Source organism: Nerophis ophidion, linkage group LG01, assembly GCF_033978795.1.
Source record: "Nerophis ophidion isolate RoL-2023_Sa linkage group LG01, RoL_Noph_v1.0, whole genome shotgun sequence".
In the NCBI taxonomy this organism is placed as follows: domain Eukaryota; kingdom Metazoa; phylum Chordata; class Actinopteri; order Syngnathiformes; family Syngnathidae; genus Nerophis; species Nerophis ophidion.
Window position 1 is genome coordinate 77,682,747 of NC_084611.1, and position 13,869 is coordinate 77,696,615.

General features: G+C 38.7%; 1 protein-coding gene across 2 annotated transcripts in view; it reads right to left on the reverse strand.

Moving 5' to 3' along the window:
• Positions 1-4,903: 4,903 nt before the first annotated feature.
• The window catches only part of pdcd4a (programmed cell death 4a), a 41,459-nt gene continuing 32,493 nt past the window's right edge, over positions 4,904-13,869 (reverse strand). The window contains exons 8-11 of one of the 2 annotated variants that reach the window (XM_061912222.1): positions 11,938-12,045; positions 9,499-9,609; positions 9,284-9,423; positions 4,904-5,818 (exon numbers count right to left, since the gene is read on the reverse strand). In XM_061912222.1, the coding sequence (XP_061768206.1) occupies positions 5,767-5,818; positions 9,284-9,423; positions 9,499-9,609; positions 11,938-12,045 (411 nt within the window). In that variant the 3' untranslated portion in view covers positions 4,904-5,766. Of the gene's footprint in view, positions 5,819-7,875; positions 8,113-9,283; positions 9,424-9,498; positions 9,610-11,937; positions 12,046-13,869 lie in introns of those variants that run through there. The other variant, XM_061912229.1, reaches the window with a different exon arrangement.

A 13,869-nucleotide genomic window follows, 5' to 3' on the forward strand; every position in this document is an offset into this window, starting at 1 on the left:
ACAGAGGGGTCCTGTAAAGATACAGGGGCCCTGTAATGATTATTTTCATGGGGCCCAAAATCCATAGCGGCGCCCGTGCCTGCACCCACACGGCAAAAAGGAGGTATCGCGATTTCCGGAACGCACCTGTATCGGGGTCCACCGGTCCTCAGGAACAAATCCGCCACGGAGGCGGGACCAGCAACGGGCTCATAAAAACCCTGTCCATTTTGGACCCGTTTATCTTATTTTCAAAATCCCTTCTGTTCTTGCTGTAGGATAAAATAGGAAACTAAATATATTGATATTGATTAGATCAGGGGTCACCAACCTTTTTGAAACCAAGAGCTACTTCTTGGGTACTGATTAATGCGAAGGGCTACCAGTTTGATACACACTTAAGTAAATTGCCAGAAATAGCCAATTTGCTAAATTTACCTTCAATAAATAAATCTATATATATGAAAAAAAAAGGGTATTTCTGTCCGTCATTCCGTTGTAATTTTTTTTTCCTTTTACTGAAGTTTTTTTTAGAGAATACATGATGAAAAAACACTTAATTGTACAGTTTAAAAGAGGAGAAAACACGAAAAAAATGAAAATTAAATTTTGAAACATAGTTTATCTTTAATTTCGACTCTTTAAAAAACTAGCTAATTCAAAGCTTTTTGAAAAAATTAAAACAAAATAATTCATGGAACATCATTAGTAATTTTTCCTGATTAAGATTAATTTCAGAATTTTGATGATATGTTTTAAATAGGTTAAAATCCAATCTGCACTTTGTTAGAATATATAATAAATTGGATCAAGTTATATTTCTAACAAAAACAAAACATTATTTCTTCTAGATTTTCCAGAACAAAAATTTTAAAAGAAATCAAGATTTTAATTTAATTCTACAGATTTTCTAGATTTGCCAGAATATTTTTGGGGGAATTTTAATCATAAAAAGTTTTAAGAAATATTTCACAAATATTCTTTGTCGAAAAAACAGACGCTAAAATGAAGAATTAAATTAAAATGTATTCATTATTCTTTACAATAAAAAAAAAAAAAACTTGAACATTGATTTAAATTGTCAGGAAAGAAGAGGAAGGAATTTAAAAGGTAAAAAGGTATATGTGTTTAAAAATCCTAAAATCATTTTTAAGGTTGTATTTTTTCCTCTAAAGTTGTCTTTTTGAAAGTTATAAGAAGCAAAGAAAAAAATAAAAATAAATGAATTTATTTAAACAAGTGAAGACCAAGTCTTTAAAATGTTATCTTGGATTTTCAAATTCTATTTGAGTTTTGTCTGTCTTAAAATTAAAAATGTCGAGCAAAGCGAGACCAGCTTGCTAGAAAAAATTTAGAAATAGAGGCAGCTCACTGGTAAGTGCTGCTATTTGAGCTATTTTTAGAACAGGCCAGCGTGCTACTCATCTAGTCCTTACGGGCTACCTGGTGTCCGTGGGCACCGGGTTGGTGACCCCTGGATTAGATATTGCAATATTTAAGTTACATTTAAACCAGTGTGGGTGGCACTGGGAGCAGGTGGGTAAAGTGTCTTGCCCAAGGACACAACGGCAGTGACTTGGACGGCGGAAGCCGGGATGGAACCTGGAACCCTGAAGTTGCTGGCACGGCCACTCTACCAACTGAGCTAAACCGCCCCATGATGGATGTGTATCTTGTAATTGACTGTGGATGGTTTTAAAAAAAGGCTTAAAAACCCTTTGTTTTAAAAAAAAAAAAAGCCCTTTTTTTTTTTAGATATATGCATACCATTTCTAGCTATTAGGCTATTCTAGTTTTTATTTTTATTTGTATTATATTTTTATTTAAAAAAATTAATACACTGTAGCACTTTGAGGTTGTTTACTCAATGTAAAGTGCTTTTTACAAATAAGATATTTTATTATAATTCAAAACTATTGTGACGGTTAGACTCCTTTCCTTAATCACAGTGAACACGCGCCATGTTTTTACAGCACTAATACATAAACACATACATAAACACTATATATATATAAATATGCATTTATTATGGCATGACTTGATTTTGGAAAAAAATATGAACATATTTATATATATTAAAATATTTAGTAAATTAAAAAAAACATTTTTTCATAGATAGGGTGATTGGCAACACTAAATTGACCCTAGTGTGTGAATGTTGTCTGTGTTGGCCCTGCGATGAGGTGGCGACTTGTCCAGGGTGCTCCAATGCAGGTAAGATAGGCTCCAGCACCCCCGTGACCCCGAAAGGGACAAGCGGTAGTAAATCGATGGCTGGATGGATGTTTTACCCCCTTTGATCAGTTTAATATATCCTTGAATAAATAATGCCATTCTTGTCCACATGTTCTACTACATATACACTATATTGCCAAAAGTATTTGGCCACCTGCCTTGACTCACATGTGAACTTGAAGTGCAATTCCATTCCTAACCCATAGGGTTCAATATAATGTCGGTCCACCTTTTGCAGCTAATACAGCTTCAACTCTTCTGGGAAGGCTGTCCATAAGGTTGCGGAATGTGTTTATTGGAATGTTCCACCGTTCTTCCAAAAGTGCATTGGTGAGGTCAAACACTGATGTTGGTCGAGAAGGCCTTGCTCTCAGTCTCCGTTCTAATTCATCCCAAAGGTGTTCTATCGGGTTCAGGTCAGGACTCTGTGCAGGCCAGTCAAGTTCATCCCCACCAGACTCTATCATCCATGTCTTTATGGACCTTGCTTTGTGCACTGGTGCACAGTCATGTTGGGAGAGGAAAGGACCCGCTCCAAACTGTTCCCACAAGGTTGGGAGCATGGAATTGTCCAAAATGTATTGGTATCTTGGAGCATTCAAAGTTCCTTTCACTGGAACTTAGGGGCCAAGCACAACTCCTATAAAACAACCATAATTCCTCCTCCACCAAATTTCACACTGTGCACAATGCAGTCCGAAATGTACCGTTCTCTTGGTAACTTCCAAACCCAGACTTGTCCATCAGATTTCCAGATGGAAAAGCGTGATTCATCACTCCAGAGAATGCATCTCCACTGCTCAAGACTCCACTGGCGACGTTCTTTACACTACTGCATCCCACGCTTTGCATTGGACTTGGTGACGTATGGCTTAGATGCAGCTGGTCAGCCATGGAAACCCATTCCATGAAGCTCTCTGCGTACTGTACGTGGGCTAATTGGAAGGTCACATTAAGCTTGGAGCTCTGTAGCAACTGACGGTGCAGAAAGTTGGCGACCTCTTTGCACGATGCGCTGAGTTGCTGTTATTCTCAAACTTTTCCATTTTCTCATAATAAAGCTGACAGTTCACTTTGGATTATTTAGGAGAGAGGAAATTTCATGACTGGATTTGTTGCACAGGTGGCATCCTATGACAGTTCCACGCTGGAAATCACTGAGCTCCTGAGAGCGGCCCATTCTTTCACAAGTGTTTATAGAAACAGACTCCATGCCTAAGTGCTTGATTATATACACCTGTGGCTGGGCCAAGTGATTAGGACACCGAATTCTGATCACTTTGGTGGGTGGCCAAATACTTTTGGAAATACATATACATATATCAATCAATCAATCAATGTTTATTTATATAGCCCTAAATCACAAATGTCTCAAAGGACTGCACAAACCACTACGACATCCTCGGAAGAGCCCACATAAGGGCAAGGAAAACTCACACCCAGTGGGACGCCAATGACAATGATGACTATGAGAAACCTTGGAGAGGACTTCAAATGTGGGCAACCCCCCCTCTAAGGGACCGAAAACAATGGATGTCGAGCGGGTCTAACATGATACTGTGAAAGTTCAATCCATATTGGCTCCAACACAGCCGCGGGAGTTCAGATCAAAGCGGATCCAAGACTGCAGCGAGAGTCCCGTCCACAGGAAACCATCCCAAGCGGCGGCGGATCAGCAGCGTAGAGATGTCCCCAACCGATACACAGGCGAGCGGTCCATCCTGGGTCTCGACTCTGGACAGCCAGTACTTCATCCATGGTCATTGGACCAGACCCCCTCCACAAGGGAGGGGAGGACAGAGGAGAAAAAGAAACGGCAGATCAACTGGTCTAAAAAGGGAGTCTATTTAAAGGCTAGAGTATACAAATGAGTTTTAAGGTGAGACTTAAATGCTTCTACTGAGGTAGCATCTGGAACTGTTACCGGGAGGGCATTCCAGAGTACTGGAGCCCGAACGGAAAACGCTCTATAGCCCGCAGACTTTTTTTGGGCTTTAGGAATCACTAATAAGCCGGAGTCTTTTGAACGCAGATTTCTTGCCGGGACATATGGTACAATACAATCGGCAAGATAGGCTGGAGCTAGACCGTGTCGTATTTTATACGTAAGTAGTAAAACATTAAAGTCACATCTTAAGTGCACAGGAAGCCAGTGCTGGTGAGCCAGTATAGGCTTAATATGATCAAACTTTATATATATACACACACACATATATATATATACATATATATATATATATATATATATATACATATATATATATATATATATATACATATATATATATATATATATACATATATATATATATATATATACATATATATATATATATATACACATATATATATATATATATATACATATATATATATATATACACATATATATATATATATATATATATACACACATATATATATATATATATATATGTGAATACATACATATACTAACACACATACATTTACTGTATTTATCATGACAAAAAGACTTTATTTCGGAAAAATATTTTACATATATTTTTATAAATATAAAAATGTTTAAATATATTTTACGCCCTTTAATCAGTTTAATAGTATCCTTGAATAACATGATTCGTATCCACATGTTCTCCTCCGTACGTCCAAAATTCCCTTTTTACAAATATTTTACAGATTATATTTTCCATGAACAAATACTGAAACATTCCCGTGTTGCCTTTTTAATGAATGAAATAACATTTTTTTATACATAAACTTTGGTCAACAAGTAAAACGGTTACAGACAGAAAAGCAGTGAAGTCTGAATGTTGAACACAACCAAAAGGCTTTTTGCTAACGCACAGACATGAACAGATTGCATGTTTAAACACTTTCCAGCCTGGCTCTCTCTCGCTTTGCATTTACCTGCTGACTTGCTCATCCCCCCGCAGCCTTTAAACACCACACACCCAATGTATTGTCAATTTTCAGAACGTTCTTGCAATATGTGTCCCCTGATGCAAGATATTCAAATCACCGCCCAAACACCTTTTGCTTAGCAAAAAAAACCAAAACATTACAAGCACTTGTTTGAATTTGGGGTTGGAAAAAATACGATGCTTTGATCCTCTTTGGTGAGCTGCATTACAAAGTGCTCACTGACTGGATAGTATGCTTTCTTAAGTGCTTTGTCCATTTATAAAGCCTGATAAGTTACATTTGGTGACGCAATGCAAGAGGAAAAACACCTTTGTTTATCTCCAACACACCCAATAGGTCCGCTTCCCTTCTTTTGAAGCTGTGACTTGAATTATTTACCAGGTACAAAAACGCTGGGTAACAAGAGAGGTGTGAGGGATTCAACCCCCCAAAAATAGGATCACTCTTACAAAAAAAAAGCTCAAAAAGAGTGATGAACAAGATGAAGGGAAAGTGGAGCTCTTAGGTCTCCTTGCACCAAAAGCTGTGTGATGATGATGATGATGATGATGTCATCAAGGGAGGAACTTGCAGCCTCCTGTCCAGATTATACGCAGAGGTATCACGTACCACTTCTCCTCCTCCTGAGTTGTGTCTTCAATGAGTGGATTAGTTTTTAATCACGCCTCCGTCGCCTTCGCTTACGAAACGCTTCCGCCCTCTGGTGGAGCAAAATATGAAAAGCATGTTGCAGGAACCTAATGCACTGTACAGCAAAGAAGAGGTTTTTCATGATGCAATGATCAAACAACATGGCTATTAGTGTGTTAGGAGCATTTGTGGGTTAAAAGGCTTTAAGCCTTTGTTTTTTGGAAAAGTTGCTATAGATTTTGAGTCATTTTACTCCCAGAAAATATTGTGAATACTGCAGTGATTCTCAAACTGTGGTACCTGGGCTTCATCTAGGGCAGGGGTCGGCAACCCAAAATGTTGAAAGACCCATATTGGACCAAAAATACAAAAACAAATCTGTCTGGAGCCGCAAAAAATTAAAAGCCATATTACATACAGATAGTGTGTCATGAGATATAAATTGAATTATGAGGACTTAAAGGGAACTAAATGAGCTCAAATATAGCTACAAATGAGGCATCGCAATGCAATGTGTACTAGAGATGCGCGGTTTGCGGTCTCATCCGCAAAAAATATGTTTTTTTCCCCTCATCATTTCCATTTTTCATATATTTTTGAAAAAGCTCCAGACAGCCACTAGGGCGGCGCTAAAGAGCCGCGGTTGCCGACCCCTGATCTAAGGGTATGCCAAATAATCATTTAAGTAAATATTTAAACACAGTGTGACTATTCAAACTGTGTAACATTACAGTGACCAACGATAATATATTTGGTAAATAAACCCTGTGCCTGGTTTTTAATGAATATTTGGGCCTAATATGCCGCTGTATTTTAATGTTGGTAATGATGGTGGCACTTGGAGAGCTAAGTGTTTTCTGAAGTGGTACTTGGTGCAAAAGGTTTAATAACCACTGGAATACTGTAACTCTTCACATAGTCCCAGAAGACGTATATGTATGGAAAAATGCTTTTTATGTGTATGTCGAACGTGGAATCCAGATTTAACAGTATTTAAGGCATATTTACAGTATCATACCAAGTTAAACACGTCCGAAAAGGAGCAGGAAGAAGCGATGTTTATTTAATCCTGCCCCTTCTCCATTTAAATGATCAATAAATGATAAATGGGTTGTACTTGTTTAGCGCTTTTCTACCTTCAAGGTACTCAAAGCGCTTTGACACTACTTCCACATTTACCCATTCGCACACATTCACACACTGATGGAGGGAGCTGCCATGCAAGGCGCTAACCAGCACCCATCAGGAGCAAGGGTGAAGTATCTTGCCCAGGACACAACGGACGTGACGAGGTTGGTAATAGGTGGGGATTGAACCAGGGACCCTTGGGTTGCGCACGCCTCTTCCACTGCACCACAGCTATAACTAATACTTTTGTTAACTTTCTGTATTCAATCTGCAACATAAATTTATGTATATAAAATAATGATAAATTCACAAAAAAAAACCCTTTAAGGAGGCAGAGGGGTTAGTGCGTCTGCCTCACAATACGAAGGTCCTGCAGTCCTGGGTTCAAATCCAGGCTCGGGATCTTTCTGTGTGGAGTTTGCATGTTCTCCCCGTGAATGCGTGGGTTCCCTCCGGGTACTCCGGCTTCCTCCCACTTCCAAAGACATGCACCTGGGGATAGGTTGATTGGCAACACTAAATTGGCCCTAGTGTGTGAATGTGAGTGTGAATGTTGTTTGTCTATCTGTGTTGGCCCTGCGATGAGGTGGCGACTTGTCCAGGGTGTACCCCGCCTTCCGCCCGATTGTAGCTGAGATAGGCGCCAGCGCCCCCCGCCACCCCAAAAGGGAATAAGCGGTAGAAAATGGATGGATGGATGGAGTAATACTCCACATAAACAAATGCATATTTGGCATGTATGACGGTCGCATATAACGGATTATGTATTCATTTTGATGACAACATTTACATTTACCGGTAATATATTTTTAAAAAATAAAAATTTTAATACACCCATCATAATAAATATGTAGTGCTTAACAAACGTATTCATGCCAATGGTCATCAAAAACAAAAATTAATATTTTAGAAATCTCTCCAAAGCTTGTTTGGCAATAAAGATGTTCATGTTATTTGTTTAACTTTTCGTATTCATTGCGTTTAATTATTCACACACGGTAACCCAAATTCTTTATTTATAATGATATTTTCCCTAGAATTACACCTGTAATTTAGAAATATTCTCATTTGGTCTTCATAAAAAAAAATGTACAATTCACTTATTTACTAACCATACTTTGACAAATGAATCCAGAAATTATAATTTCCTTTTATATTTGCAAAAAGGTTGTCCAAGGTATACACCGCCTTCCAACCAATTGTAGCTGAGATCGGGGTCACGGGGGGCACTGGAGCCTAAGAGAATACGCGGTAGAAAATGGATGGAATTACTGTTGTTATCACCATCATTACAGTTATTATTATCATTAAAAATAATAATGTTCATGTTATTCAATCAATCAATGTTTATTTATATAGCCCTAAATCACCAGTGTCTCAAAGGGCTGCACAAACCACAACGACATCCTCGGTAGAGCCCACATAAGGGCAAGGAAAACTCACACCCAGTGGGACGTCGGTGACAGTGACAATGATGACTATGAGAAACCTTGGAGAGGACCGCATACGTGGGCAACCCCCCCCTCCCCTAGGGGACCGAAAGCAATGGATGTCAAGCGGGTCTAACATGATACTGTGAAAGTTCAATCCATTGTGGATCCAACACAACCTATTGAAGTGAAGTGAATTATATTTATATAGCGCTTTTCTCGACTCAAAGCACATAGTGAAACCCAATATCTAAGTTACATTTAAGCCAGTGTGGGTGGCACTGGGAGCAGGTGGGTAAAGTGTCTTGCCCAAGTACACAACGGCAGTGACTAAGATGGCGGAAGCGGGGATCGAACCTGGAACCCTCAAGTTGCTGGCACGGCCGCTCTACCAACCGAGCTATACCGCCCCATATATTTGATAATTACTAATTATTGTATTCATTAGCACTGTAGTTATTACTATGAACACTATTATAATAAACAATAATACTAATAATGATATTTTAGTAATAAAATGTAATTTTGGGTGAAGAGCTGTATGTAATAACTATTACGGAAAAATGGGTGTTTTTGGTAATTACCATTCCTGTCATGAACCTTACATTGGCTAAGCATTGTGTATATTATTATTGAATACATTATTAAGGATTAATTTGATCATACAGGTTAACTGTGATCATTTAGGAAGGCCAAATTGTAAATTTCAGGTCAAAATGACAGAATAAACCACTACTGAAATTTTCTCCCCCCACCTATTTTATAGCTTTGCATATCTTAGACACTGGATTGATATTATTAAATAAATAAATTCACACCCTTAATTATTTTTAGTGGTCCTAATTGGAAAAAGTGGACACCCCTGGTATTAAGTCATGTCATTTGGTCTCCAATGCAGAATTTTTCAAGACTAATCAAGCCAAATTCTTAAGTCAAAACGGTGGACTTGTTAGGATTTGAAAGTCGCAGTGACAAACCTGGAGGGGCAGTCGTCTCTTAGCTGCTTGGTGATAACAGATTCCTGGTAGCAGAGGTCCACAAACGTCTCCATGATGGAGTGGGCGTGTGGAACGTCGAGGCTTATTTCGGGCAGCTCATCGTAGACTCGCTGGAAGCCCTGCGGAGAAGGAAAACGTGTTGAAGAGCGTGTTCGTTACAGAACGATTACATATTCACACAAGGCTATACCGACCCTGTTCATCTGGTCCACAGTGATGAGGCCTGTTTTCCAGAAGGACTGCAGCAGCTTTATCATCATATGGCTCGCAGTGTCCCCTTTGGACTCCAGCACCATTACTACAGCCTAAAAAGGCAAAATGGTTGTCATGTGTTGCATTTCGAGTTCGGCACAAAAGTTGACACGTGCGTTGTTGCTTTATTAATCAGGGATGACATGATGAGGCTGTTATTTAAAGGCCTACTGAAACCCACTATTACCCACCACGCAGTCTGATAGTTTATATCAATAAGCAGATAAGGGATCTTCCAAAATTATCCTAGTAAATGTGTCTAATTACATCTTTTTTTGTGCTTCACTCTAACGTTTTTCATCGACAAATCTTTCATCCTCGCTCAAATTAATGGGGAAATCGTCGCTTTCTCGGTCCGAATAGCTCTTGCGGCTTGAGGCTATGATTATAAACAATGTGACGTCACGCGCACATCGTCTGCTACTTCCAATACAGACAAGGCTTTTTTATTAGCGACCAAAAGTTGCGTACTTTATCGTCGATGTTCTTTACTAAATCCTTTCAGCAAAAATATGGCAATATCGCGAAATGATCAAGTATGACACATAGAATGGACCTGCTATCCCCTTTAAATAAGAAAATCTCATTTCAGTAGGCCTTTAAGGGTTTATGCTATTAAACATAATTTGTTTTCATTGTGTAATGTAACACTCCTATTTATATTATGTTGCCGAAAAAACCCCCCAATACATTTTACTTATAAGGCGTCTTCCTGGGAACTCAAGGACACCGTACAGCAGGGGTCCCCAAACTACGGCCTGCGGGCCAGATACTGCCCGCCAGCAACCAAAATCCAGCCCGCGAGATGTGCCGCCGCCAGCCAAAGCCCGTCATCGGCTACGGTGGGACTCACCGATACATGGCCCCATTCATTCTTTCCTTAACACGGATCAATCGTCCCCCTAGCAGAAAAACAGCCCCAAAGCATGATGTTTCCACCCTCATGCTTTACAGTAGGTTTGGTGTTCTTGGGATGCAACTCAGTATTCTTCTTCCTCCAAACATGACGAGTTGAGTTTATACCAAAATGGATACAGCAGAGGATTGGGAGAATGTCATGTGGTCAGATGAAACCAAAATAGAACTTTTTGGTATAAACTCAACTCGTCGTGTTTGGAGAAAGAAGAATACTGAGTTGCATTCCATGAACACCATGGAAACATCATGCTTTGGGGCTGTTTTTCTGCCAAGGGGACAGGACGATTGATCCGTGTTAAGGAAAGAATGAATGGGGCCATGTATCGTGAGATTTTGAGCCAAAACTTCATTCCATCAGTGAGAGCTTTGAATGGTTGACCAAATACTTATTTTCCACCATAATTTACAAATAAATTCTTTAAAATTCCTACAATGTGAATTCCTGGATTTTTTTTTTCACATTCAGCCTCTCACAGTTGAAGTGTACCTATGATGAAAATTACAGACCTCTGTCATCATTTTAAGTGAGAGAACTTGCACATAGGTGGCTGACTAAATACTTTTTTGCCCCACCGTATTTGGTCATTTATTATACATATGTCACACTACAAACTGTTGAACTAATGTATTATTTCGGTTATAGTTTCATGTGAAGACCAAGTGCCATAAAATGCGGCTAAAATATAGGAAAAGCAATTTTTTCCCTACAATTTAGTGGGTGAGTCTTATACATCGGTGGACTGTAGTCCGGAAAATACAGTACATAATATTTTTTTCATTATTTACAAATTATTCACCATTTACCTCAATATTAATTATAGTCACTTTTTCCATTGCGAAAATAACACGTTTATTGTGGGGGGCCTTTGCAAAGTACTGTATACATCGAGAAGTATTTCAGAGCTACTTCAAATTATTCAGAAACACCCACTCCCAAAATTACAGTTAGTTACATCGGCAGGCAAAGATGATGCCACACAATGTTCCCGATTTATTTTGGATTGATAAAAATGGGCTCGTACATTTGCAAAGGGAGTTTCGTCCCTGCCAAAAAAAAAAAACACACACCATGTCCTTGGCAGAAAACTGAACAATAGGACTTCCTTTTTTTTTTTTTTTTCTCCTGCTGTTCTGTGCGCCAACATACCACACACTTGATTAGATACACAGGCGCAATGTAATTTTATCACACATTAAAAATGTTTTGATTTTGTCGACTTTGACGGACACTTGGCAGAAAGTTATTGATTAAAACATAAGTTAGTCACAGTGGTAGTAGTTTGCAATGGTGTACAACTGCACCGCATCATACTTACAACTGCTTCCAAATTGTGGGTGGTCTTATTTACAGTACACGAGAGGACTGAATATCAAACGCCAAAGAGCAATCTTGTCTAACTGAAACCTCGATGACAGTGACATGATGGGTTGTTGCTCAGCATGTTAGCCTCGTGTTTTGATACCTCATAGACCAGCTCATGGTGAAAGTGGGGGACCTCCAATTCTCGTAGGCAGCGCTCCGCCTCCGACACGTCTCCTGAGGTCAGGTACTCCTTTAGCAAAAGATTAATCTGAAACAAGAAGAAAAGTCATTATCACAGTTGGGAAAGTATGCACGGTCAAACGGACAGGATGAAATAAATAAATATATCTTTAAAAAAAAAAGTCATAAATGTGTTCATAATAGATACTTTAAAAATGTATTCAACTAAAATATTTAATAATTATGTATTTATTTTTAATTCATGTATTTAACAATTTAATTATTTCATGTTTTAATCAATCATTTAATGGTTTAATCATTCCAAAATTTCCTGAGTAATTTATTTTAAAACACTAAAACACTCGGGATCCCCCGGGAAGAGCTAGACGAAGTGGCTGGAGATAGGGAAGTCTGGGCTTCCCTGCTTAGGCTGCTGCCCCCGCGACCCGACCTCGGATAAGCGGAAGATGATGATGGATGGATGGATTTATTTTAATCATTAAACCTTTGTGGCAGTACTTTATTCATTTATTTTCAGACCTAAGCAATCATTGGACTAGATTTGAGCCAGTCCCGCCCCCTAACTTTGATGGGTGAGTTTGACAGATAAAATACATTTATGAAGCGCTGCCACAACAGATTCATGAAATAAATACATCATTAAAGGCCTACTGAAACCCACTACTACCGACCACACAGTCCGATAGTTTATATATCAATGATGAAATATTAACATTGCAACACATGCCAATACGGCCTTTTTAGTTTACTAAATTGCAATTTTAAATTTCCCGGGAGTTTGTTGAAAACGTCGCGGAATGATGACGTGTACGCGTGAAGTCACGGACTGTAAGGAAATACTAGCGCTGCGCACACACACAGCTAAAAGTTGTCTGCTCTAACCGCATAATTACACAGTATTTTGGACATCTGTGTTGCTGAATCTTTTGCAATTTGTTCAATTAATAATGGAGAAGTCACAGTAGAAAGATGGAGTTGGGAAGCTTTAGCCTTTAGCCACACAAACACACGGTGATTCCTTGTTTAAAATTCCCGGAGGTGAAGCTTTATTATGGATCAGAGCGGTCAAGCGAACATGGATCCCGACCAAATGTCAACCAGCAGTTTTCGGTGAGAAAATTGTGGTAAAAAGTCACCACTTACCGGAGATCAGCTGAGCTTGTGCCGTCCATACAGCTGCCGTCGACTTCCATCAAACACTGGCTTCAAGACACCCGTGGACACACCTTTCCGACTATCAGGTACTATTAAACTCACTAAAACACTAGCAACACAAAAGATAAAGGGATTTCCCAGAAATATCCTAGTAAATGTGTCCAAAAACATCTAAATCCGTCCCAATGCAATTTTTTTTTTTTACTAGTCCGTCGCTATCAATATCCTCAAACACGAATCTTTCATCCTCGCTCAACTTAATGGGGAAATTGTCGTTTTCTCGGTCCGAATAGCTCTTTTTGTTGGAAAAAAATGTGAGGAGCCCTCAACGGGTGACGTCATCGTCTGCGACTTCCGGTAAAGGCAGGGCTTTTCTGTTAGCGACCAAAAGTTGCGGACTTTATCGTCGATGTTCTCTACTAAATCCTTTCCGCAAAAATATGGCAATATCGCGAAAAGATCAAGTATGACACATAGAATGGACCTGCTATCCCCGTTTGAATAAGAAAATCTCATTTCAGTAGGCCTTTAAACAGTAAAATGATTAAATCATGAATTCATTCATTAAAACATGATACATAAAACATAACATGTATAATTAAAATGTGAATTAGTTAATATTGAAACTATTACATACATTTTAAAATAATTAAATACATAAAAAAGATATATACATCCACTATCATTAAACGACATTTAATGACACATTTTTGTATTTTACTTACATTTTAATTAA